Source organism: Mytilus edulis, chromosome 4, assembly GCF_963676685.1.
Source record: "Mytilus edulis chromosome 4, xbMytEdul2.2, whole genome shotgun sequence".
NCBI lineage: Eukaryota > Metazoa > Mollusca > Bivalvia > Mytilida > Mytilidae > Mytilus > Mytilus edulis.
Window position 1 is genome coordinate 15,140,822 of NC_092347.1, and position 24,941 is coordinate 15,165,762.

General features: G+C 31.1%; 2 protein-coding genes across 3 annotated transcripts in view; one reads left to right on the plus strand and one right to left on the minus strand.

The window, feature by feature from the left end:
* Positions 1 to 1,078: 1,078 nt before the first annotated feature.
* On the plus strand, positions 1,079 to 3,755 carry LOC139521700 (fatty acid desaturase 6-like). Its single transcript, XM_071315235.1, has one exon. It carries the CDS (start codon positions 1,180 to 1,182, stop codon positions 2,251 to 2,253), a length of 1,074 nt encoding a protein of 357 aa, XP_071171336.1. The 5' UTR covers positions 1,079 to 1,179; the 3' UTR covers positions 2,254 to 3,755.
* Positions 3,756 to 8,177: 4,422 nt separating this feature from the next.
* Positions 8,178 to 24,941, minus strand: part of LOC139521702 (U5 small nuclear ribonucleoprotein 200 kDa helicase-like) — a 50,536-nt gene continuing 33,772 nt past the window's right edge. Inside the window, exons 22-44 of one of the 2 annotated variants that reach the window (XM_071315236.1) lie at positions 24,514 to 24,845; positions 23,827 to 23,907; positions 23,459 to 23,649; positions 22,820 to 23,117; positions 21,811 to 21,881; positions 21,455 to 21,555; positions 19,599 to 19,772; positions 18,671 to 18,831; positions 18,110 to 18,208; positions 17,699 to 17,827; positions 16,764 to 16,955; positions 16,288 to 16,542; positions 15,595 to 15,797; positions 15,211 to 15,284; positions 14,232 to 14,308; positions 13,476 to 13,700; positions 12,836 to 12,923; positions 12,360 to 12,481; positions 11,863 to 12,006; positions 10,777 to 10,953; positions 9,834 to 9,994; positions 9,277 to 9,358; positions 8,178 to 8,824 (exon numbers count right to left, since the gene is read on the minus strand). In XM_071315236.1, coding sequence (XP_071171337.1) covers positions 8,579 to 8,824; positions 9,277 to 9,358; positions 9,834 to 9,994; positions 10,777 to 10,953; positions 11,863 to 12,006; positions 12,360 to 12,481; positions 12,836 to 12,923; positions 13,476 to 13,700; positions 14,232 to 14,308; positions 15,211 to 15,284; positions 15,595 to 15,797; positions 16,288 to 16,542; positions 16,764 to 16,955; positions 17,699 to 17,827; positions 18,110 to 18,208; positions 18,671 to 18,831; positions 19,599 to 19,772; positions 21,455 to 21,555; positions 21,811 to 21,881; positions 22,820 to 23,117; positions 23,459 to 23,649; positions 23,827 to 23,907; positions 24,514 to 24,845 — 3,683 coding nt within the window. In that variant the 3' untranslated portion in view covers positions 8,178 to 8,578. Of the gene's footprint in view, positions 8,825 to 9,276; positions 9,359 to 9,833; positions 9,995 to 10,776; positions 10,954 to 11,541; positions 11,647 to 11,862; positions 12,007 to 12,359; positions 12,482 to 12,835; positions 12,924 to 13,475; positions 13,701 to 14,231; positions 14,309 to 15,210; positions 15,285 to 15,594; positions 15,798 to 16,287; positions 16,543 to 16,763; positions 16,956 to 17,698; positions 17,828 to 18,109; positions 18,209 to 18,670; positions 18,832 to 19,598; positions 19,773 to 21,454; positions 21,556 to 21,810; positions 21,882 to 22,819; positions 23,118 to 23,458; positions 23,650 to 23,826; positions 23,908 to 24,513; positions 24,846 to 24,941 lie in introns of those variants that run through there. The other variant, XM_071315237.1, reaches the window with a different exon arrangement.

The window sequence follows — 24,941 nt, forward strand, 5'->3', positions numbered from 1 at the left end:
TATGGGGTCAGTAAATTCCATATGGGGATTCGAGCTTCGCTCTCACCCCATATGGAATTTACTGACCCCATATATACCGTATTAGGTCACTAGCACACTATGTAACTAATAATATTTTAGTATATTTCATAACCTTATGTATTGCAAATGCTAGAATAAATAATTGGCATTTGATAAACTATTGCAGGATATACCAATAAACCACAAATGGTATCTTAAACTTTTCCCTTATTCCCATTAAAAAACTTTTTTTAAAATTGATTCACATTGGTAACAGGAAAAGTCTGGAATTGTTTGCACCATTTTTAAAATTGCCATTGTTACCACATTTAACAACTGTTTGAATTACAGACTACAGTTCCTAGATCCTCAATGTGAGTTCTTCGATCTGTGCTATCAAAATACCAGTTCTAAAGACATTTTTTTTTTTGGTTTTTCCTATTGCAAAAAAAATAGCCTTTTTCAGGTATTGTATCATTCAAAGTCGGGTTGCATATATACATAATAACAAGGAACATGATCTCTTAAGGGCTATTTAACCGACTGATATTAATAAACCAAACATACATCTAATAACATTAGATACATATACAACCCAAACATACATAAACAAATAAAGCAAAGCAAGATATGATATCAAAACAAATGTCAAATATCAGCACATAATAGCACACAGTATTTATATCCGAGTAGCACATGCAAAATTAAACGCTACAAGCAATAGTACAAGTAAGAGACTGCATGCGGCTAAAGCACAGGTTATGCACAAGCAAAATAAATAAATACAAAATAATATAACTGCAAAAAATAAAAACATAAAAATTGTGTTGTGTTCATGACTTTTGTATGTGTGTATTATATTTTGTTATTAAATTGATTTGAAAAGCTCACCACAGCCAGAGACAAATAAATACAATTAGTATACATGGCTCTGCCACAGCTTATGTTTATGTAGTTTATTGAATATCGAATCTAAATAAAACTTTGAATTGAATTGAAAAATATTGGTTAAAAGTTCTATAACGTCCGTTCTTGGCTATTTTCTATTAGCTCATTTTTCGGTGATAAGTTATATATCTGTTGTTATCAACCATCATCACATGACTTAAAATTGATTGATGTATCAGCTGTCCCTTAATTTATTACTGCTGCCGGGAGATTTCTTGCCATTCGTTAAAAATGTCTAAGAGTAGACCCAAAGCTAGTAAGGAAGTCAAAGTAATCGAAGGAAAGGATGAGAAAAATGTTTATGATTATGTTTCTCTCAAAGAACTTCCAAACTTTGCTGAGTTAAACCAACAAGTAACCAAGCTTGTAGACAGCAGTAGTTGGTGGGACCGGCATGGAGTGGACTGGATGATTCTATTCCTCAGTTTTGGACTTGTGTTTGTTGCTCTATTCTTAATGAAATCAAGCAATATACAAACCGTTGCGTTGGGAGTGTTTGTCCTTGGGTGCTGTCATTCAACTATAGCTATTAAAACTGCACATTTAGTTCAACACGGTGCACTTTGTAGTAGTAAAGCGCTAGGCACATTTATGGTCTATTTCGTTTCTGATCTATGTGGCTCATTTTCTGGAGATCTTGGATATGATATCCACATTAAGGTTCATCATCCACACACAAACATCATTGGATTAGGAGATTCTAGCACATGGAAAGTACCATTTGTACCAAGCTACTTATATATGTTTGTAGTACCTTTGTTTTTACCTGTTGTAACTATACCTATTGTACTAAAAGACATATGGGGAAAATGGAAAAGTCTACTGACATATCTAATACTGATGCCGCTTGGACTTACAATTAACTTGTACCTTTTAATGAATATATCTGGATTTTCATTCTGGGGAGCAGTTTTGTGCACTCTTACCTACAGGGCAGTTCTTGCCATACCTTATATTCATGTCAACATTTTCCAGCACATTGGATTAGCAATGTACTCGCCTAAAAGTCGTCCAAAGAGGATTTATCAGATGTCCACTGGTGTACTCAACCTTCCACGGAATCCATTCTTAGATTATACATTTGGACATGCAATAGTAAGTTGCCACATAGAACACCACCTCTTCCCTAAGTTATCGGACAACATGTGCCTAAAGATCAAGCCACTGGTGACTAAATTCATCAAAGAGAATGGTCTTCCATACTATGAAGATACTTACATGAACAGAATGTGGATGTTTATAGAACAATACAATGAACTAATGGTGAATGCCCCACCCATCAGTCATTTTGTTGGGATTCAATGATCAAAAGTTATTTATTTACAGAAATTATATTGTATTATTGATGTTGAGTTTTGTATTAAGTGCTGTTGTTTTTTTTTAATTATTTTTCTATGTTTTAAAACTGTTTACCATGACATTATACACAGATGTATAAAGTTTTGTGATTTTTTTTAACTTTTAAGGCCAGTGTATAAAATATCAAGCAGACAAAAAACTAATATGACAGCATTATGTTTTAAAAAACAGAGCATACATGAGATGGGCAATTACATCATTAGGAATGGTACCTGTGCGTTAAGTCCAACTAGTCTTATTTATGGTACATTTGTTCGATTATGATGATACTAAAACCCACAATTTGTATTAGGGAAGTTCATTCCAAGTCGGGAGTATGTCCATGTTTTTAATGTGTTTTGTAATTTTGATTTTGCCATGTCATTAAGGACATTCCAAATTGATTTTTCTTTGAGTTCAGTATTTTTGTGATTTTACTTTTTTTCTAGTATAGATTGATTTATAAAAAGCTGGGGGGGGGGGGGGGGGGGGGTCACTGAATTGAAAGTGTCTTAAGATTGTGATATTTGAAGGTACTGATGCATTATGTTCTTAATCTAACAATTAGAAAGTCAAACATGTACTTACAAGTTAAAGGAGTATTTTTTTCTAACACCCCACTGTATTATTTCCTTTAACTTCTTTTACACACATTTCAGGTTTAGCTTTTTTTTGTGTAACAATAGGTTTGGTATAGCTTATACCTTGCCAGATGAATTGTTTTCCTGAATCAATACAATATTTACATTTTGTACATTTAATATTTTTTCACATTTATCTTCCTGCATATGGGTAGCTGTAAAGTCATTTACATGATATAGCAACATTCAAAATCAATAACGGGTAAATTATCTTATTTTTATGTCTCTTTTGAATAAAATTGCCAACTATAAATAAAGAAAACATTTTTGGTGTCAATGGCATTAGTATGTAAATACATGGAGCTTGAAACTATATGCAATGTATTCAGGGTTTGTTTTTGCTCTTTTATTAAATCTTTGTTGTCATTCATTTTACTTATTTCATGTATTTTATGGGTATGAACAAGCTGTCCATATTCCATATTTATATTAAAGAAAACTGTTGTTCACTAACAGATTTCAAAAATAGATTTTGAATTAAAAGCACATAATAGTGAAATTTACTGATTATAAATATCCAAAGAAAGATTAATACAATAGTAATACATGTACACACTCAAGGTTGTATATTTTATAAATCTTTATGTCATATATGTATTTAAGGAAGGACCTTCCATTCTTTATCTAAAATTGACCTTGTAGTTTTATTAACATGAGTATTTAGCTGGACCAGAATAAACTGGTCAACTTAATGAAATGTAACCCACTAGATATCTATAATTTTCTATTATTATTATCGTTGTTTGATTGTTTGATAATCAGTTGTTCATGTTTTGATATTTTGTTAAAGGTTGTAACTTTTTAAGGAATAAAACAATAGAAATTTGACATTTGTTTTTTTAATTGGAATAAACATATTTTGTCATCTAATTCTGATGAATAACATGCATCACAATTGTTTCTTCTACCTAAGTGGTTTCATGGTCACCTAAAGTGCAGAAGGTCATAGGATTGGTCAATGATTGGTTAAAACAGATATAACATGAACAGAACTGACAAACTGAAGTATATTGAGGCCAATCAGTTCAAAGGAGCATAACTAAATAATTTCCTGTCGATATGCACATCTACACAGTATGTCCTTATTATCTACAAAGTTTAATGAAATCCTGTTGTGGGGGTTTCTAAAGAGTTGTGATAACAAGAACAGGACTGATTGACTGTAGTATATTGAGGCAAATAAGTTCAAAGGGGCAGAACTTCTAGAAAAAAATTTGAATCATAATTTCCTGTCGATACATGTGTATACATAGTATGTCTTTATTATCTATAAATTCTGTTGTGGTTTCAGAGGAGTTGTTATGACAAGAACAAGACTAGAAGGAATGACAGGCTAATGACATTATATCCGACACAAAAATTGTTTGGGGTATTAAATTAGTTTTTGTTGCTTCTCTGCTAATCACACTGCATTCAGGATTTTTGATCAAAGACAGGTTGGGTCAATCAAAAAATATCATGTGTTTGGGTAGGGTGACACATATTCCTGCCAACATAAAAATAAGGAGATGTGTATGATTGCCAATAGGACAACTATCCACCAAAGTTCAAATAAAGTAGATGTAAGCAATTATAGGCAACCATACAGCCTTCAACAATGAGGAAAAACCCATATGGTTTGGTTGTCCATAAAAGGCTCTGACATGAAAAATATGAAAAAATTCAATTGAGAAAACTTACAGCCTATTTATAACTAAAACCAGGTGCTCCGCAGGGCACAGCTTTATACGACCGCAGAGGTCGAACCCTGAACAGTTGGGGCAAGTATGGACAAAACATTCAAGCGTGATACAGCTCTGAATTTGGATTGTGATCAAATTTTTGACATTACATGGTTTTTTTTTACACAAAACAAATATCAAGATTTTACAAATCAATTAAAAATTTCTTCTTCAAACTTTTTAAATCTAAAATTAAATAGTTGACACAGCATAGGTTTCTGACACAGAATGAATGTGGTTTAATGAACTTAAAAGTTTTTTTTGCCTTTGAGCAATTCACTATGCTGTTGAATATTAATCCTCTCAAAAAAATGTTTGAAGAAATTTTCTTTTTATTTATGAAATCTGAAATGACAAAAATTAAACCCCCCCTCCTTTTTTTCACATCCCCGTTTCCCTTTTTCCAAAACTGATATCAATTCAAATTTCTAATGGAGTTTGCAACAATAACTACTCTTTTAAATACATCATAAAATATTAAAATGTAAAATAAAGTGCTTGTTATCACTGAATGGTAAAGATTGGTTGGTAGTAAAAGTGAATATACATTGTTTATTGTATAAAACAATAAAAAAAAACTTCATAAGCAACATTTTATATTGGCAAATTTCCAATGAAGTTATTTACATAAAGTTATTGGCAAATAAAAATAGAAAATGACATCATAGTCATGTCTGGCAAATGTCCAACATACATTATCTAAAAACATTTTAGATAAGATAAGGAAAAAAAGCTTCATCAGCAACATTTTATATTGGCAAATTTCCAATGAAGTTATTTACATAAAGTTATTGGCAAATGAAAATATAAAACTGCTTGTTATCATGAATGGTAAAGATTATTTTAATTTATCAGTTGGAAGTAAAAAGTGAATATACATTGTATATTGTATATAACAAAGATTTAAGTTGATTCTGGACAAAGAAAGATAACTCCAATTAAAAAAAAATCTTGTTATTGCACAATATTTTGCAATTAGATATTTCTTGCTTACTATTCTGGACAAAGAAAGATAACTCTAATTAAAAAAAAATTTGCTATTTCACAATATTGTGCAATTAGATATTTCTTGCCATTGCGCAATACTGTGCAATTGAAAAGACTTGCTATTGCACAATACTTAATATAATAATTTTAGATCCTGATTTGGACCAACTTGAAAACTGGGCCCATAATAAAAAATCTAAGTACATTTTTGGATTCAGCATATCAAAGAACCCCAAGATTTCAATTTTTGTTAAAATCAGACTAAGTTTAATTTTGGACCCTTTGGACTTTAGTGTAGACCAATTTGAAAACAGGACCAAAAATGAAGAATCTACATACACAGTTAGATTTGGTATATCAAAGAACCCCATTTATTCAATTTTTGATGAAATCAAACAAAGTTTAATTTTGGACCCTTTGGGCCCCTTATTCTGTTGTGACCAAAACTCCCAAAATCAATACCAACCTTCCTTTTATGGTCATAAACCTTGTGTTTAAATTTCATAGATTTCTATTTACTTATACTAAAGTTATGGTGCGAAAACCAAGAAAAATGCTTATTTGGGTCCCTTTTTGGCCCCTAATTCCTAAACTGTTGGGACCTAAACTCCCAAAATCAATACCAACCTTCCTTTTGTAGTCATTAACATTGTGTTTAAATTTCATTAATTTCTATTTACTTAAACTAAAGTTATTGTGCGAAAACCAAGAATAATGCTAATTTGGGCCCTTTTTTGGCCCCTAATTCCTAAACTGTTGAAACCAAAACTCCCAAAATCAATCCCAACCGTTCTTTTGTGGTCATAAACCTTGTGTCAAAATTTCATAGATTTCTATTAACTTAAACTAAAGTTATAGTGCGAAAACCAAGAAAATGCTTATTTGGGCCCTTTTTGGCCCCTAATTCCTAAAATGTTGGGACCAAAACTCCCAAAATCAATACCAATCTTCCTTTTGTGGTCATAAACCTTGTGTTAAAATTTCATAGATTTCCATTCACTTTTACTAAAGTTAGAGTGCGAAAACTAAAAGTATTCGGACGCAGGACGACGCCGACGACGCCAACGTGATAGCAATATACGACGAAAAATTTTTCAAATTTTGCGGTCGTATAAAAATTACAAAAAAACAAATATGACAAACATGAACCAAATGACAACTACCTAAACCTTGGGACAGGCACATAAAGAATATGGTGGGGTTAAACATGTTCTGTCAGAGCGCTTATTTCAGACCAAAGAATAAAGACAAGACAAGCCAATTATTACAACTTAGGCACATGTATGATGCTACAAGAGGATAACATAGCTATGTTACTATACAACAGTAAAAAAAACCTTCAGCATTTAAATTGGCAATATCCATATAGACAACCTGTATATACATGAAATATCTGCTAATTGAAAATATATCAATCTTTTACAATGCACCGTATTGCAACCAAGGGAATTCAATAATTTTTAACCAACTATATCTTTGAATACAAAGCACTGTGAGGTTGACACTGCAGAGAAGTATAACATTCACACCAAGTTGTAAAATACCATGGAAAGTTCATTATCCACATACTATTTACAGCATGTGTATAAAGACAATAAGCACTTAATATAATCTTATTTATTCTAATTATAGACCATAGAATCCTGATCAAAGACAATCTTGTTAAACCTTACAGGATGGCTAAGAAAACAAACTAGTTGTTGTCTCTTTGACACATTCCCCATTCCATTTTCAAGTTCAGTTTTATTGTTTGTTACTTAGATAATGAATTTTTAATTGTAATTTTGAACTTACTGTAATGTCATTCAACAAAGCTTTTTATAAGTGTCAAGAGACCCTATTATAATTTATAACTTTACAAAAAGTTAAACTTTATATATACCACAAACACTGTAAAACAGATACAAGGCAGCACTCGCACACGCAAAGTGGAAAGGGATTAATATAAGTTGCAAAACTTGTTTCCCAATCCACTATAAATAAATATGTTTAAACTAAAACAGATTTTCATTATTTATTACATTACTTATTACAATGTACATATACATATAGCAACAATACAGCACTGGAATATAAAGATGTAGGTAATGAAAATTCCAGTAGTACATTGTAGTGACCAACTGAATATGAACAACAATTATATGACATGTTAAATGATAATAAACTTTATTTGTCAGAGATTAAATTGCACTCAACATTTCACTGAATTATTTGTGTGATTTTTTTTTTATTCGAATAACAAATATCTTAACATAACTAACCATAAATAGTAATCAGTAATCTTCATTTTTTTTTTATTTCAATAATTAAACAAACAACACAGACCAGAAGTTACTTTTGAAACATAATTTAACCAGATGAAATTTATAACTTTATAATACTCGTATATCTCACTAAACTGATTTTTATACGATATATCATGCATAAAAAATTATATTCACACTTCAAAATTATTTACATGTGTAAAATAACAAAAAATTATAATGGACTTCACAAATAATTGCTTTAAAATTTTCAATAACCCTATTTTTTTTATCAACAGATCAATCTGTGCTATGTACATCTGGTCCTATTCTCTCTTATCTATGTTTACATATTTACCAATGGTCATCAAAATTGTCATAAATAATCTGAATACATTTGTTAACAATCAGATCAATACACACAGTGACATTATTTACATATCTTGGTCATGTGACAAGTTATGCAAATATCATCAAGATGATCTACATGTTAAAGGTCACACATTGTCATTAATTTTTAAAGTACTTAAACATGATTGAGAATGATTTTAATCTGTGTATGACATTGAGAGGATAATCTTATCAATTATTTATTGGTTTTATCAGTTTGTCCAAATTTCACTGTTGACCTAGACATTCTCTGTGCCCATCATTGAGGACACACACCAAATTTGTATCAGTTGTCATACATTGTCACAGTTTAATCACTGTCACTATCACTCTCATCACTTTCACCCTCTTTGACATCTATGCTGAACTTGTACTCCTGATCACATCCCATGTAGGCATCACTCATATAGTATATAACATAGTTATAATGTCCAGGAGAGGGAGCCACAAAGTCCAACTTAATTTTGGCTTTCTGTTGTAATGTCAAACGTTTAATAGATAACAGAGAATTATTTTTGCTGTCCCCAATAACAACCCACCATCCTTCTTCCCGTTTCTGAAAAAAAATATAATACTTATAATATTGTATTTTCAACAAATTTCAAAATCAAAATATATCAACATTATAAGGAGACAATGCTTTCCAACCATACAAAAGGCAGGTGTCATCCTGATAGACAAATCATTCAACCTATTGTAACTCAAGGGAAATTTTATGTGTTTTGATCATAACCTGATTGAAAATACTGAAGAGGGACCATCTTAAAAAAATATGGAAAGAATGAACATTAAAATAACCCTTCCAAAACAAGAAATGCATTAAAAGGATAGTATTGGTTAGTAAATAAATTTTCACATGCTGATAAATCAGTTAAAATTACTAGTCACAGATGAGGAGCTGGTTCAAATAATTACTATGCATAATGACTTATGTAATGTAAGCTTATTAACAATCGTTCAATTTTTTTAATTATAAACCACTGAAATAACATAATTTAGTAGACTTACCTGTGGGAAGAAAGGAGCAATAACTGGTCCGGCTAATTCATCTTCTCTTTCTAATGTCACCTGTACATTCACAGCTGATCCACTTGAAATAAAAACAAATAGAATATTAAAAATAAATTACTGTAACTCTTACACATATTAGAAGCAGCTAAAGTTTTTAAATTCTCTTTGAAAAACATGAAATATTACTAGCTGAAAATTAGGCAACTAACAACCAATAGACAACTTTCGAGTTTGATGCATTTCCATCAAAAAATCAAATTTATACTTGACTGAGTTTTTTTATTTGCGAATTGATTCAACTGAACACTTCATTACTTGTACCTTTATGATTTATTTCATGTATTATTTTAGAATGCATGAAATATTTGCCACTGAACATTCAGTAACCAACAACCAATCAATAAATCTATACAATTTACACTCAATCTGGTCTTATCTGTTATAAAAGAAACTGTACAATGATCTTGAACTTCTAATAATACTTCTATTGTGAGTGTTTGATACAGATTTCAGAGTTTTCTTATGGATATGAAAAAATTAAAATGAAAACTTACCTCGAGATGCTTTCCTTATCTTGAACTTCATAAGTTAATTCTATGTTAGGATATCTGTTACAGAACCTGGCAACATCAGCCATTTGTGCTTCGGAAAATGATAATATGGTGTTACGTTCTTCATCTTCCATCTCCATAACATCAAAAATACTCTCTACACCCTGTTTAAATAAGAAATAAATATACTCTCTATACCCTATCAAAACAAGATAGCAATAAACCAAAAACTCTCTTAACATGGTTAAATTAAAACAGACATTCATTAAATCTACTCTCTTAACCCTATAAAAGTAGGACATTAATAGAAAAAATATATATATATTCTCTCGACACTGTCAAAATAAGACATCAATACATGAAACATATATATTCTGTGATTTTGCAGTAAATTCAGAAATTAATGTGAATATGCAACAGAGCATGTATAAGTTCCTGAGAGCAATATTTTTATAATAATTTATAGTGATAATAAATAAATATTGTGACTACTATTTCCATACTTAATAATAAACAAGAATGCGTCCCCAGTACACGGATGCCCCATCTGTACTATCATTTTCTATGTTCAGTGAACTGTGAAAATGGGAGAAAATCTCTAATTTGGCATTGAAATTAGAAAGATCATATCATAGGGAACATATGTACTAAGTCTCAAGTTGATTGGACTTCAACTTCTTCAAAAACTGCCTCGACCAAAAACTTTAACCTGAAGCGGGACGAAAGGAATAACGGAGGAACGGACGAACGAACGGATGCACAGACCAGAAAACATAATGCCCATAAATGGGGCATAAAAAAATAACTAGACTGTAACAATGGTCATTTATTTTCTCTGGTTGTTGAAACCAGTGTTGTTATAAATTCCATACTTCATATTTATATAGTGTACCCCGGTAAATGTATATCATCCATATATGTAAGGAAAAAGGATATATGAGCTTACCTTGTCAACACATTTTTTGACGATTTCTGTTGTGAAGTGTGGTAACTGTTTCAGATATGAATCTTTTCCCCACATGGCCTGGGTAACCATTTGTGCCAGTTCCATAGCAGCTAATGCTGGTGTTAACCATCCATTACTACTTAGAACATCAACACAGGCTTGGATCAAACGAATAGCCTGAAAAACAATAAAGCTGGTGTTAACCATCTATTACTACTTAGAACATCAACACAGGCTTGGATCAAACAAATAGCCTGAAAAACAATAAAGCTGGTGATAGCCATTCATTACTACTTAGAACATCAACACAGGCTTTGATCATACGAATAGCCTGAAAAACAATAAAGCTGGTGTTAACCATCCATTACTACTTAGTACATCAACACAGGCTTGGATCATACGAATAGCCTGAAAAACAATAAAGCTGGTGTTAACCATCCATTACTACTTAGTACATCAACACAGGCTTGGATCATACGAATAGCCTGAAAAACAATAAAGCTGGTGTTAACCATCCATTACTACTTAGTACATCAACACAGGCTTGGATCATACGAATAGCCTGAAAAACAATAAAGCTGGTGTTAACCATCCATTACTACTTAGAACATCAACACAGGCTTGGATCAAACAAATAGCCTGAAAAACAATAAAGCTGGTGTTAACCATCCATTACTACTTAGTACATCAACACAGGCTTGGATCATACGAATAGCCTGAAAAACAATAAAGCTGGTGTTAACCATCCATTACTACTTAGAACATCAATACAGGCTTGGATCAAACGAATAGCCTGAAAAACAATAAAGCTGGTGTTAACCATCCATTACTACTTAGTACATCAACACAGGCTTGGATCAAACGAATAGCCTGTAAAAACAATATGTACTCTTTATTTCTTTCAGAATAAACATCATTTTTATTCCACCAGTAAACTGGCAGTGAATGATTCTTCTATAAGCTATATTCAGTATACACCATTTTAATATCTTTATAGATAAAACCAATAAAACAATAGAAGTATGTTTAATAAAATAAGAAGAAATGTTGACTGAACGATTTAAAAAAAATTAAATAGATTGTTACCTTGCTGAGAATATCCTCTGTATCTTGTTGTAGTTCAGCTGATAACTGCATCCTAGATAGATGTGCTTGTAGGAGGAGATTGGTCTTCAGATGGGGATCATTATACTTAGGGTTACTAGGTTTGTTAGGTAGTCTGGAGGAAAGCTGAAACAATACAAATCATCATATTACTGAGTTTGTTACACAGTCTAGATACACACTGTACCAGTAAAGAAGGGTGCTCACACCAAGATGTACTGTATGTTTTACTAATCTTGATTGAATTTGATGTTTTGAACGTCTTTATGGTCAAAATTTTACTTAAACATCAAAAGTAAAAACTAATTTGAATCAGACAATCTTTTTCTGCACTTTTTTTAACACAGTGATTGTCCAAAGACTGGAATATAAAAAAAATCTCAAAACCTTAAAAGTATTTCATCATTTCTCATGCAAGAATTTCACCTTTATCTGAAGCTTTATCTCAAAATGACTCTACATTGTGTTGTGTGTTTTACCTGTCTCAGTATATTGTCTTCATGATGTCTGATAGGAATGTCTTCATACTCAGCAGCATTAGATATGATCTCCAGTAATCCTTTGATCTTTGTCTTGCCATTCAATGACATACTGAAAGTCTCTACAATAGTATTTAAAATAATTATTATTACTTTTTAAAACAGATATCATTTATAAAATAGGAAATATTTTATTTTGAAGAAACATTTTTAAAAACAATTTCACTAAAATTAATACTACACAAATATCAAAATATTGTGTTCAAAGGGGAGTATCTCTTGTATATTGAAATAAGTATATTATAAGTAGCCAACAAACAGACAAAAATTTTCACACTTTTGCTATAGGTAAAAAAAACATGTCTTAAAAGGTACTTAGCTATACTTCTGCATACTTTATTACTTAACAACCACATAAATTGCGAATTAATATTTGTAGTAATGTTTTTATTTACAAGGAAGAAAAATCCTCTTACCTATAGTAGTATAGTTGATGTAGTAGTAGGCTGCAATCATACCAAGATTGAGTGGTGTCACATCCATTTCATCTTCAATACTGATACACTGAAATTGTGAAACAAGAAATGATGTTATTTTCTTTAACTGAATTAATTTTAATTTTAGAATTGTCCCTTAATATGGTTTACATGATAGACCACTTCCCCTCTTTTGATTGTACCAAGTCATTTCCTTTTGGTGGTGGGGTAAGTTAGTTATCATTCAGTATGTGTTAAAGATATCCTTTGAACTGTTGGGCTTCTGAAAAATACCTTTAAATCCTAATGCACATTTCAATTTCAGAACCATAAATCATGAGATCACCTCTTGTACTTTGACATTTGGCTGTTCAGGGTCACTGGTTGTAATTTCTACGTGTCCAAACTCATAATTATGTTCATGTTTGGGACACCACTACCTTTGACTGTTCCAAGTCACAAACAGCAATTCTTAACGGTTCAGATCATATGGTTGGATCTGTCTCCGCATAAGATTATAAATATAATGAGACATCCTTACCTTTGACTGTTCCAAGTCACAGACAGCAGTTCTTAACTGCAGATCATATGACTGGATTTGCCCCTGCATGAGGTTATGTATATAATGAAACATCCTTACCTTTGACTGTTCCAAGTCACTGATTGTATTTTCCACCAGTTCTGACATGTGATCAGACAAATGACTGTGTGAGACACCTTGTAGATTGTAATAATTAGGATTCTGTGTCATCCTTCTGTACAAAAATGTCCATGTAAGATAATCAACAGCATCCTGTTTATTTTCTACGGTTTTGGTCACTATTTCAGCACTGAAGTGGTCGTGTAAACAATGGTCAAGATGGCTCTACAAACATATAATGACTGTTATTATATTGTAGTCAGGATTACATCTGTGAAAGTATTGCAATTTAAGGGATACTAATTTCAATTGATTTTAAAGCTGTGTAAAACCATATTTTTTCTAAATCCTTTAAAGTACAATATTTTTACATTAATTTATTAAAGAAGAAAGAAACCCAAAATAAAAATGTGTCTTTAAACAAACAGTGTGTATAGGATAGTGTAGACACACAGTTCTGATTATTCTGGGTTAAAACATTTTGCTGAAATCTTGAACATTGAGGAGTAAAAACTGTCCTTTTTCATGAAACAGCAGCCATTACATTTTCATGCTTCCATAGCATTGTAAAAAGATCAAGATTTAAGTAATTTTAAATTTGTGAAATTCATCTATGACTGTCCTAACTTGATGGAAAAATTTATATGCATGTGAAAAAACTATTCCTCTGTTGCTGGCATATTTTGAAAATTTTAAAAATAACAACGAATATTATAAGGTTCATTATGAAGCTATGACTTCAAATTCTATATTTACCTCTACTGGAAGTGGTTCATACAAAAACTTCTTAAAGAATTCCTTCTTTGTATTCTGACAAAGAATAACAGCTCTACCTAAAATTTAAAATAATCATGAATACAATAATAAACTTTGTAATGATAATCTGAATATTTTTCAAATTATTTTGTACAGTTGAAATTTCTGGAAGATTAAGATGTTATTGTACTAATATTGTAATGTAAAAGCTACACATTTTCCCCCTATAATCTGCATGATAGATATATAATTTTTTTAAGTTCATCATTTGTTTTGCTTTTCGAAGTACAAAGTACTTAGCTTTCATCTAATTGTTTTTCACAATTAAAAGTTTATGTAAAAGAAATAAAATATGCCCACTTATTTAGCTATGGCTCAACTATATTTTTAACATCATGAAAGTCATAAGAAACCTCAAATCAAAAAAAATTAATGCATACGTTTTTTTATAACTCAATGGATAGTTTTCATTATAAAACTTATGTACATATACTTTTTTCTGAAGAAAAATTCTTTAATTTATTCATATTTAGAAGAAGTTTACTTTATTTTCATTGCTTCCTTCCAGGACTCCCCCCGACATATTTTCCATATGCAAAGTGACCTCAGTGTGACCCATCTCGTAAAAATCCGGTGATCACAATACGCATGGATGTCCTTAAAATAAACTATTATCTGAATTTACATGTTAAAACGTGCTCAATTTCCATGCTTTTTTGTTGATTTTTTGTCGATTGTTGACAAACAGGTGACAATCGTTAAACTTCGGCTTCAAAACACGAACTTTAATTATCTGCCATATTTTCACAACAACACTGACCGATTGAAAAAAATGATTAATTCGTGCACAGAAGACTAAGTTTATGATGATTGTGTGCATTGGTTCAAGAATTGGAAGAACATTATTTTTCACCGGTCACTCGTTTCTTATGACTTTAAAATACTGCTACATTCTTAGTAAGGACAATGATGACCATACCTTCTTGGTCTGTCATTGGTCTGTTAGCTCTACCAATCATCTGTAATACATCTGTCACTGGATAATCTTCATATCTATAATAACATTAAATAAAGCTGTTAATGTTCATATCATTAAACATTTAATTTATCTAATCAACAAATAAAGGGTCATTAAGCAAATGCTTGAAATTATGTCATAAATTAATTTTGATGTGTATTTCTCATTCCTAAACCACTAAATAAACGACCATTTTTTCCAAGGGTACTTCTGACAGATTGGATGTCAAGATACTTTATGGTTGAAGAAACTGTATTTCTCAAAATTATATCCGTTTATGATCACTGTAACAATACTTTTGTATAATGAAGCAATTAACAAACCATAATATATCCATATACTTACGAGTGAGTTTTTCCATCATAATACTGTGTATCCATGACTACTACCAGATGTGCTGCCACATTCATTCCCCATGACAGATTCCGTGATGAAACCACCACCTGAATTGCTCCACTACTAAACAAATGTTCCACAGCCTTCCTCTCAATGTCTGCTAATCCTTCATGAAGGTATCCTACACCATTACTTAATGTCTCCTTTAATGTCTGAAAATACACACAATGTCAACATTGATCTCAATATTCACTTTAATGAAAGCACTGAAAATATTAATTTCATTGAGCTTAAACTTAAAACTTTACTTTAAAAGTATTGAATTTATTGGATTAATCCGATTATAATGAAACAACTGTCATTAGACCATAAAATTTAAACAAACTCTACAGTACGGGCTTTGCTCATTGTCAAAGGCCATAAGGTAACCTATTATTGTAAATTTTTGAGTCATTTAGTCTCTTGTGGAGAGTTGTCTCATCGGCAATCATGTCACATCTTTTTTATATCTATTCTAATATAAGAAATAATTGTTCTCAACAATGAGTTAAATATTGTGTGATCACAGTCAGTTTTGATCAATCTTTTCGATTATAACACCTCTTTTTAATCTTATGTTTCTGGGTGATGCTTTGTTGACCATGATCAAATCTAGTTTTTGTTAGGAGCATACGTTTACATATTGTAACTCCATGTCCATACCTTGTCATTGATTTTCTCCAAGAAAGGTTGTATATCCTCTTCCTTGACATGCAAGAATCTACTGCGTACAGATTCACTGTCTGGGTTCATCTCTGCAGCACTAAATGTCAGTATATCTACAGCTGTTAGACGTGTCTGTTTTCTGGATGGGACAAATAAAATGACTGGTTTTCTGGGTGAATGACGTACTATAGCTTGATATGCTGGCTTGGCCATAGCAATGATTCTAGACTGATTATGACTTATGTTGAAACCCTAAAAAATAAAAATGATAAAAAACTATTGATATATAGCAATTATGTTATACTAAATTTGCATTCAAAACACAAATTAATAAGATGTGTTATTGTAAATGTCTATTTCTTACTTCAGGAGAGATGTCTTGCCTTTTTGACATCACAAACTTAAAAATAAGTTGATTCCCTGTAACTGAAAATATGTCAATTTCTAATGTCACTAAATGTAAGTGTAATTACCTGTATGTGTAGTTCTAGTGGGACTGGTCTGACATTAGGATGGAAGTTAAAGAACCCTGTTGTACTACATCCTAACCACTGAGAGATATCTCTAGCATTGGACAGTGAAGAACTCAATGATACAATTCTGATGTTTCTCTCTAGTTGTGAAGAGATATACCTCATTCTCGAACATATTACTTCCAGTATTGGCTGAAAAAGATAAAATGGTAGGTGAAACTTCATAAAATTTATGAATCAATGAATTTCAATCCCTTAATTATGATACCATACCTTTTGGCTTCTCCATCTAGAACTTTCTATATGTATTTATAACAATATCACTAATAATTGCATCCTTTTGGTAACATGTCTTTTAATAAAAGCTAAATGTCTTTTGATAATGCAAATGCAGGCTGCTATAAGTGAAGGACCTAAATGGGTTACACTATATGGCAATCCCCTAAATGACAGAGGCATGCTTAAATCACAATCAAATAGTTAAAGTATATTAAACTTATTACAGAGATTCAAATAATCCCCACATTACCCCGACATCTCCTCCAATCAGATGTAACTCATCAACAACAAACAGTTTGATAACTTACCCCGACATCTCCTCCAATCAGATGTAACTCATCAACAACAAACAGTTTGATAACTTACCCCAACATCTCCTCCAATCAGATGTAACTCATCAACAACAAACAGTTTGATAACTTACCCCGACATCTCCTCCAATCAGATGTAACTCATCAACAACAAACAGTTTGATAACTTACCCCGACATCTCCTCCAATCAGATGTAACTCATCAACAACAAACAGTTTGATAACTTACCCCGACATCTCCTCCAATCAGATGTAACTCATCAACAACAAACAGTTTGATAACTTACCCCGACATCTCCTCCAATCAGATGTAACTCATCAACAACAAACAGTTTGATAACTTACCCCGACATCTCCTCCAATCAGATGTAACTCATCAACAACAAACAGATTTATGTTGTGTACATTCTTTCTCTGTTTCCATCTCCTTGACAACACATCCCATTTCTCTGGGGTACTGATAATTATGTTGCCCTGAAGTATAATATATTTATAAGTATAATGTTACAAACATTGTATGCTTTATCAAAATTCACTTTGTTGTTAAGTAAAACAACTGTTCTTATATAATGAATTGAACATAAAAGACGTTTACATCAAGTCATCATTTCTAGCTGGATGAGAATTCAACACTTTATGAATATTGAAGATCTTACAATTGGCTTTAAGCTCCAGTATTTAAATAACATTAAAATTGTTTGTTGTTATTGCTTCCAATAACTGTGTCACACTTTATACATATATTGCTGGACATACCTTTGCTAATAGTTTGAGATCTGTAGCTGTTTCTCCAGTCAACAAAACTACTTTTTTACCCAACTGCTGCCCAAACTTCACCTGCCATTCAATGTACATCTACAACAAAAATATAAAGGGATTAATATCCAAGTATTGATCATATTCAGATAAGTATCAAAGTGCATGGAAAATAAATTGTATTTTAACACATATTTAGCTGCCAGGTCTAGTTTTCAATATATGATAACAATTTTATATCAAAACCTAAATCACATGCCCTGTATTGCATATCTTGTTATGAATACTTGTAGAATAAGCATACTTGAGTATATAATAAAGTGAACAGTACATGGTAGAATTTTTATTGCATGCTGTACCAACCCTCATCACATCCAATAGTTTGTTTCAGGTGACTTGACCTCAGGTCTTCGTTCCTTCAATGTGGGCTATTATATAATTATGACACATGGTATTATTTAAAACAGCTCACTATAAAATTATAAAAGAAATAATCAACTCATATGATTGTTTTTAAAAAAAATATATATCACTGTATATCAGGTGACAATAAAAGCTTACCTGTTGCGCAAGGGCTTCCAGTGGGGTAACAAATACACATCTTCCATCTGGACTCTGTGAAAACAATCTGAGTAAAGCAAATTCTGCACAGATTGTTTTGCCACTCCCTGTTGGTGCCCCAACAAACACATTGTCATCACTGTTGTAGATGGCATTAAAAACTGAAAAAAAAGGCAACAAAACATTCTTATATTAATCATATTACGGTGGTACCTAACACTACAGGGAGATAACTCTGTAACGTCAGCTAAACGTTTTAATTACGTTGTGTTGTAAAGGGAATAATAAGCTTCACAAAGATCAAAATTGGTGTTTGTCAAACTGCTATATAACCAATGTAATTTTTTGAACAAAACGGTTGGTTCAAAATTTTTGAAATTTTTATATTTTTGTTAAAGGGTCAAAAGTAAATACTTTGTCAAAATTTTAACAAAATTAAACGAGCCAAATTAATTTTAGTGAAATTGTTAGGTACCACCTTAATTAATATTGCCCTAGAATCATGTCTTCCAAATCAAAACTGCGGAACGTTAGGCACACAATAAAAAATACAAAAAAAAACCCAACTTATTTTCAAAAGGCCATATACTGAATCAAAAGATTAACATTGCTTCGTAAAATTTGAGTAGTGAATATTCTTACTGTTTTTAAAATCTTAGTCCCTACTGCTCTTTCTACGTCATTGCCTGTATCATGTCTAGTACATTCACAATAATGAACAAAACAACACTATTTCTTTCATATACATAAATAAAACCTATATGGTGAGTCTACTTAAAAAGATTTCAAAAGTAAACTCTACAATGAAGTATGGAATGATATTGTTATGTTTGTGTTGTAATAAATAGCAGGTAACACCTGTTTAATTTGTTAATTAGTTAATCTAGGTCTATTTTAAAATGCATACTCTTTGACTACTTTATCTTACCTTGTGTCTGGATAGGATTAAAGAAAGGGAATTTATCACTGTAGAGAGTTTCAAACTGTGGATTTCTGAGAGCGGAAACAGGAAGTGGCTGTAGATCTAACAACTCTGTTGGTGGTGGATACTTCTCAGGGAGGATTAAATGTCTGAAGGATACTGGTAACTGGGTCTCAGCAGCTGAAATCAATTATATTTATAAAACTTAGGAGCTTGGTATATTGTATGTACACTTCTGTATCACTGATGTATTATTGCACATTTTTAACGATTTTAAAATGGAAAATATATCCTTTGTTATAATGAATAAACACAAATCAGTTAACATAATACTTTTGTTGCATTGGAAATTAAAATCACAATTTTCCTTTAAGGTTTTTTGTTCTCAGATTCTTATGGTGACTTGAGGAACACCGGTATCACTCAGATTACAATTCTACCTTGACAGGTAAGTTTGTATTTAGCCTTGAGAATTGAAAGGTCAGTTTATCCCATTCATATGATAGAAGTTGATAAATTTGGCTTCATGCCATTTACCTTGTCCAAAATTAAGGTCACTTTATTGTTATTGTGATATTGTTAAAGTACAAAAAAACCTTATATTCTGACCAATACTTAAAACTTTGTGCATCTTGATTTAATTGTTAAAAATCTGTTAATGTTGAATTTTTGGGGTTATTTCTGCCTTTTAATTGCATATTTCTTTACATGGTAGTTTTTTTTTCAGATATAAAAAAAACTATCTGCTTGACTTTATAGAAATAGACTATGCTTGCAGGTTATCTATTAAACTGTCTTGTTTTTTGTTTACACCAAATCTGACAGATTATTATTTAGTTGCAAAATATTTTAAATGAGAGCTGAAATTTTTTCTATCTTTAAATGCGCAATGAAGGTTAAAATAATCATAATGTGAACAAGAATGAAGAAAACATCTTGGTCCCCAAAAAAACATCAACCAGGATATAACATTCCAAATATTAATTCATTATAGACTAATATCAGTTGAAATCTCAAGCCACTGTTTTGCATGTTAACAATGTAGGTCATGTCCCAACAGAAAATCAATAAATATGACAGTACAATGTACTCTTAGCACAAACACATAAGGTCACAGTGAAATAGACATCTAGGGCAAGAAACAGTCAGTTATACCAAACCAGTTTGACTAGATGTCTAGTTTAAAACCAGTTTGACTAGATATGTCTTATATTTTGACAATGTAAATGATATGAGGACCTGCATGGGTTTTTTTAATATCTGTATTCTTTAAATTTTTAGGGCATTTTTCTTTTAATAGCCTTAAAAATAACTCTCATTCTGTAAAATTCTCATGAAAATGATTTTACTATTTAGTCTTTCTGTTACAAGATTATTTATCAATTCTGTACATTGATCATTATTATATCAGTATTGCATTACAGTTACCTAAGTTACCTTTCTATTTTGCACAGTTATTCTTTATACTTTTGAACCGCATTAAATTATTCTCTATTCCTTATTTTGTTGTTCATTTTCTCTATTCTCTATTATTTGTTGCTATTACATGTGTTCTCTATTCTGTAAACCCCATTCTGACCCTTATAGGTAAACTTCTATTGTATGAATGGAATAAACTGACCTTTCAATTCTCAAGGCTATATAAGTATTTTATAAGCTAAATACAAACTTACCTGTCAAGGTAGAATTGTAATCTGAGTGATACCGGTGTTCCTCAAGTCACCATAACTTTATTGCACAAGTCAAGCACATACTTTGTGATATTTATGGATAGATTGCTTTTTCACTGATATTTACCAAATAATTCTTAAAATTTACATCTTTCATCTTGATGCAATTTTCCTTAAAAAAAATCCACTTACCTAGCCATCTGTCTGACACAACTCTGATGAAATATTGGGGTGGTAAAGGTTCAAAAACTGGGACAAAGAATTTTACCACATGTTCATCGCCTGCAAATTTGCTGAAAAAGAAGTAAAACCATAGTTATATCTATTTTTTTCTTTGGCAAGGTGTATATTTGAACAAAACACAATTTTGTTTGGCAAATATTTGAGCTTTTGTAAGAAAGTCTTTTTGCAAAAAGGAAATATTTACAAACCTAATGTTTTGAATCATACGATTTTGTAAATCAAAACCTTAAACTTGATCAGAACTGTTATCTATCAATAGACTTGACAGCTCAGAGAAAACCATATGTGCACAAATGTAAACTTACTTCTTTAAAAGAAAGTATTCATGATGTAATATCACTTCACTGTCAACATCTTCTACTAAAATCCAAAATGCCTACAATATAAACAGGTTGATTGTTAGTTTGTTCCATTGTATTATAAGATAAGGGGTCATCCATAATTGTCAACCATTTTCCAAAGTGCACAAAACTTACACTAGGGGGGAAGGGGTTAAAAATCAACTTTTTTACTGTATGCTTTTTTTTATTTTAAATAAAAAATAAAGCAGTGAGATATGTTTCAGTTTATTTTCAATGCAAATTTCTATATTAAACTTAATTATGATAGACAGGATCTTCTTTTTATTCAGAATGATTGATTCTTGTCTTGAAATCTAAAAATGGTTGATGTACACTTTTTCAGGGAGGGTGGGGGTCTGAAAAAGTGTATGTTTTGTACACTTTGGAAAATGGTTGACAGCTATGGATGATCCCTAATATAATGATGCAGAGAAAAGGAATCAATCCGAGTAAAGTTATTATGATATACACTGTCATGATTGTATGTGTTTTATTCTACATAGAAAATACACAAGGAACTAATTGTAATAGTTATACACAACATTTTATGGGTTATCTGAAAAAGTTTGTTGTAAAATTGCTTCAGAAAGATTTTTTTAAGAGTTTGAATAACTATAAATGGCTGAAAAAGCTGGATGGCAAAAAGGATTAGATCATATCAACATCATGCTACACATTGATTTCTGTACATTTATTAAATTTCAAGAAAATTGTGTTTATATATGATACTACTAAAAAATGAAACAATTCATTTGTAAATCATCGAAAACATATTTTTGATGAATGAAATCCATTAATTTAAAAATCAATGAATCAACAAAATGAGTAGTGGATTCATTTATATTCTCTGGATACAAAATACTGGGAAAATATGATCCACAAAAATTGATGCCAATGAACATAGCTGGCTTTACAGTAATTAATTATAAAAAATTTCTTTTCCTTTAATTATTTTTCAATAAAAATACTATACCTCTGACTGTCCATGTATTTTCTCTTCCCACTGGAAGTCAGGTGCTATTGTCAGTTCTACTTTTAAGGTAGACCTTGTTATTGGTTGTACATGAACTGATAGATCAAGCTTAGGGAACTGATGCACATATTTATGTATTATCTTTCCACTCTTTGCCACTCGGACAAGTTCTCCAATCTCATGAGGGTTCAGATCATACAGTCTCTCAAATGGAAAGTTTTTCTTCTCTATTTTCTTGATAATTTCTATAGGCATCTTCCTGTCTACAAACTGTCGTAGAGGACACATAGACTGCCACCTGTAGGAAATATTTGAAGAAAAAAAAAACATTACTTGATTCAATAAAAACACTTTTGATTTGGTAAATTTTAGCAAGCATGTAAAATATGTAGAAAATAGCCGTAAAATTCAACTTGTTTAACCCACATTATTTGTACAGTCTTTCATTTTGTGATTTCTGTTTTTGCTGTATACCATACGTGTTTTTGATATATTTTTATGGCTAGCTAAGCTAGTTACCCAATAGAAGTTAGCAATTTTCTTTTCCTTTCCAAATCATTTGGTATCCCTTTTTTCCTTGTTAATTTGAGAAAATTCTTAAATAAAGGTTTTGAACATATTTATGAAATGGAGACTTACATTCTTTTGTTGACCATTTTACATAAAGCTAGTGCTTTGTCTGTCAGCTGTGCCCATCCTCTATGTAGTACAATCTCAAAGATAGCTCTAATCAATCTGCCTGCTGATTGGGTAATAAATACCATATCAGACATTAAGGCAAATCCTTCCAACTTCAGCTGTGAAATGTAGGCTTGGAGTAACACATTTACCTTTAAAAAAAACCAACATTATTCTATTAAATTTTGAACATTAAAGCAGGCAGCATTTTTTTCATCTATATTGAATTATAAATTACAAAGCATTAAACAAAAACATTAAAACTGAATAGTAGTCAAACACCTTTATTTATGGAATCTCAAAAAAGATAACGATAGTAGTTAACTTACCTTTGCACTAGATTCTTCAATACTTTCTTTGATTGGTATTGGCACTCTTTCTAACAACTTTAGAAGTTCTAGTTTTTCTTCCTGAAAACAATACACAAAATCAAATTATCAACAACATCACATTAACAAATAAACACCTGAGTATCTATTCAATAAATAACACAGAAAATAAATGGTAATTTTTAAAATGTTAAAAATATATCTTTTATACTCAATCATTAATATTAAAATACAAATAAAGGTATGACTTTCTTGCTATCTTAGTATCTATATATAATTAGTCAAAGAAATGTAATCTTTCTGGTTATCAAACCAACCCTTATTATTAAAACTTAACTGAATTTCTTTTTTGCAGATCATCAAAATGCATATTTGGTCCATTTCCCACCCTACAAAAATTACATCTGTTTTTTGTGTTATATAAACTTATAACATAAAAGATCTGAACTTAGGGAGATAATTGAATGGTAGAACATTAGGTTTAAACTTTTAATGTGCATTATGAAAAAAAAATTGATATGTGCGACTGATTCTTTGATTTTTTATTTTACATTTCTAAATGTAACTAGCACTTCTATATAATTAAATAACAGCTTAAAAATCACAAGGAAACAAATCCGAGCTAAAACACTTCTTAATTTTATATAATATCAATTTCCAAGGTTGAAATTTGATCCATTTTCTTACCTCCCTGACAGCAATGTACTTGAACTCTGAAGACAATGAGAAGACTCTGAACAGTTCTATCTCACTAAGTGTAGGTTTTAACAGTTGGTTGTATGTAGATACTGTCTCATTTGTCAGATAGTAGTGACTAGCTATACGTCCCAACTCTGTACTTAGAAACTGTCCCGTCTTCTTGTCATACTTAATCAAGTTATTTTTATCCAGTGCTATGGCTGCTGTATGTATGATATCTTTGCGTCTTTGTTGTAACAATGGATCTTCCTTCAGTTGGTCATGGCTGACACCATACAGGGATGGTGATCTCAACATTCTGATGTATAAATAGGTGTATCCTGCAAAAATAGGAACTGGCTTTAACAATGATGTAAGTGCTATATTAATATATACAGTAGTGTATAACACTTCTAAAATATGATCAGCAATTAAAG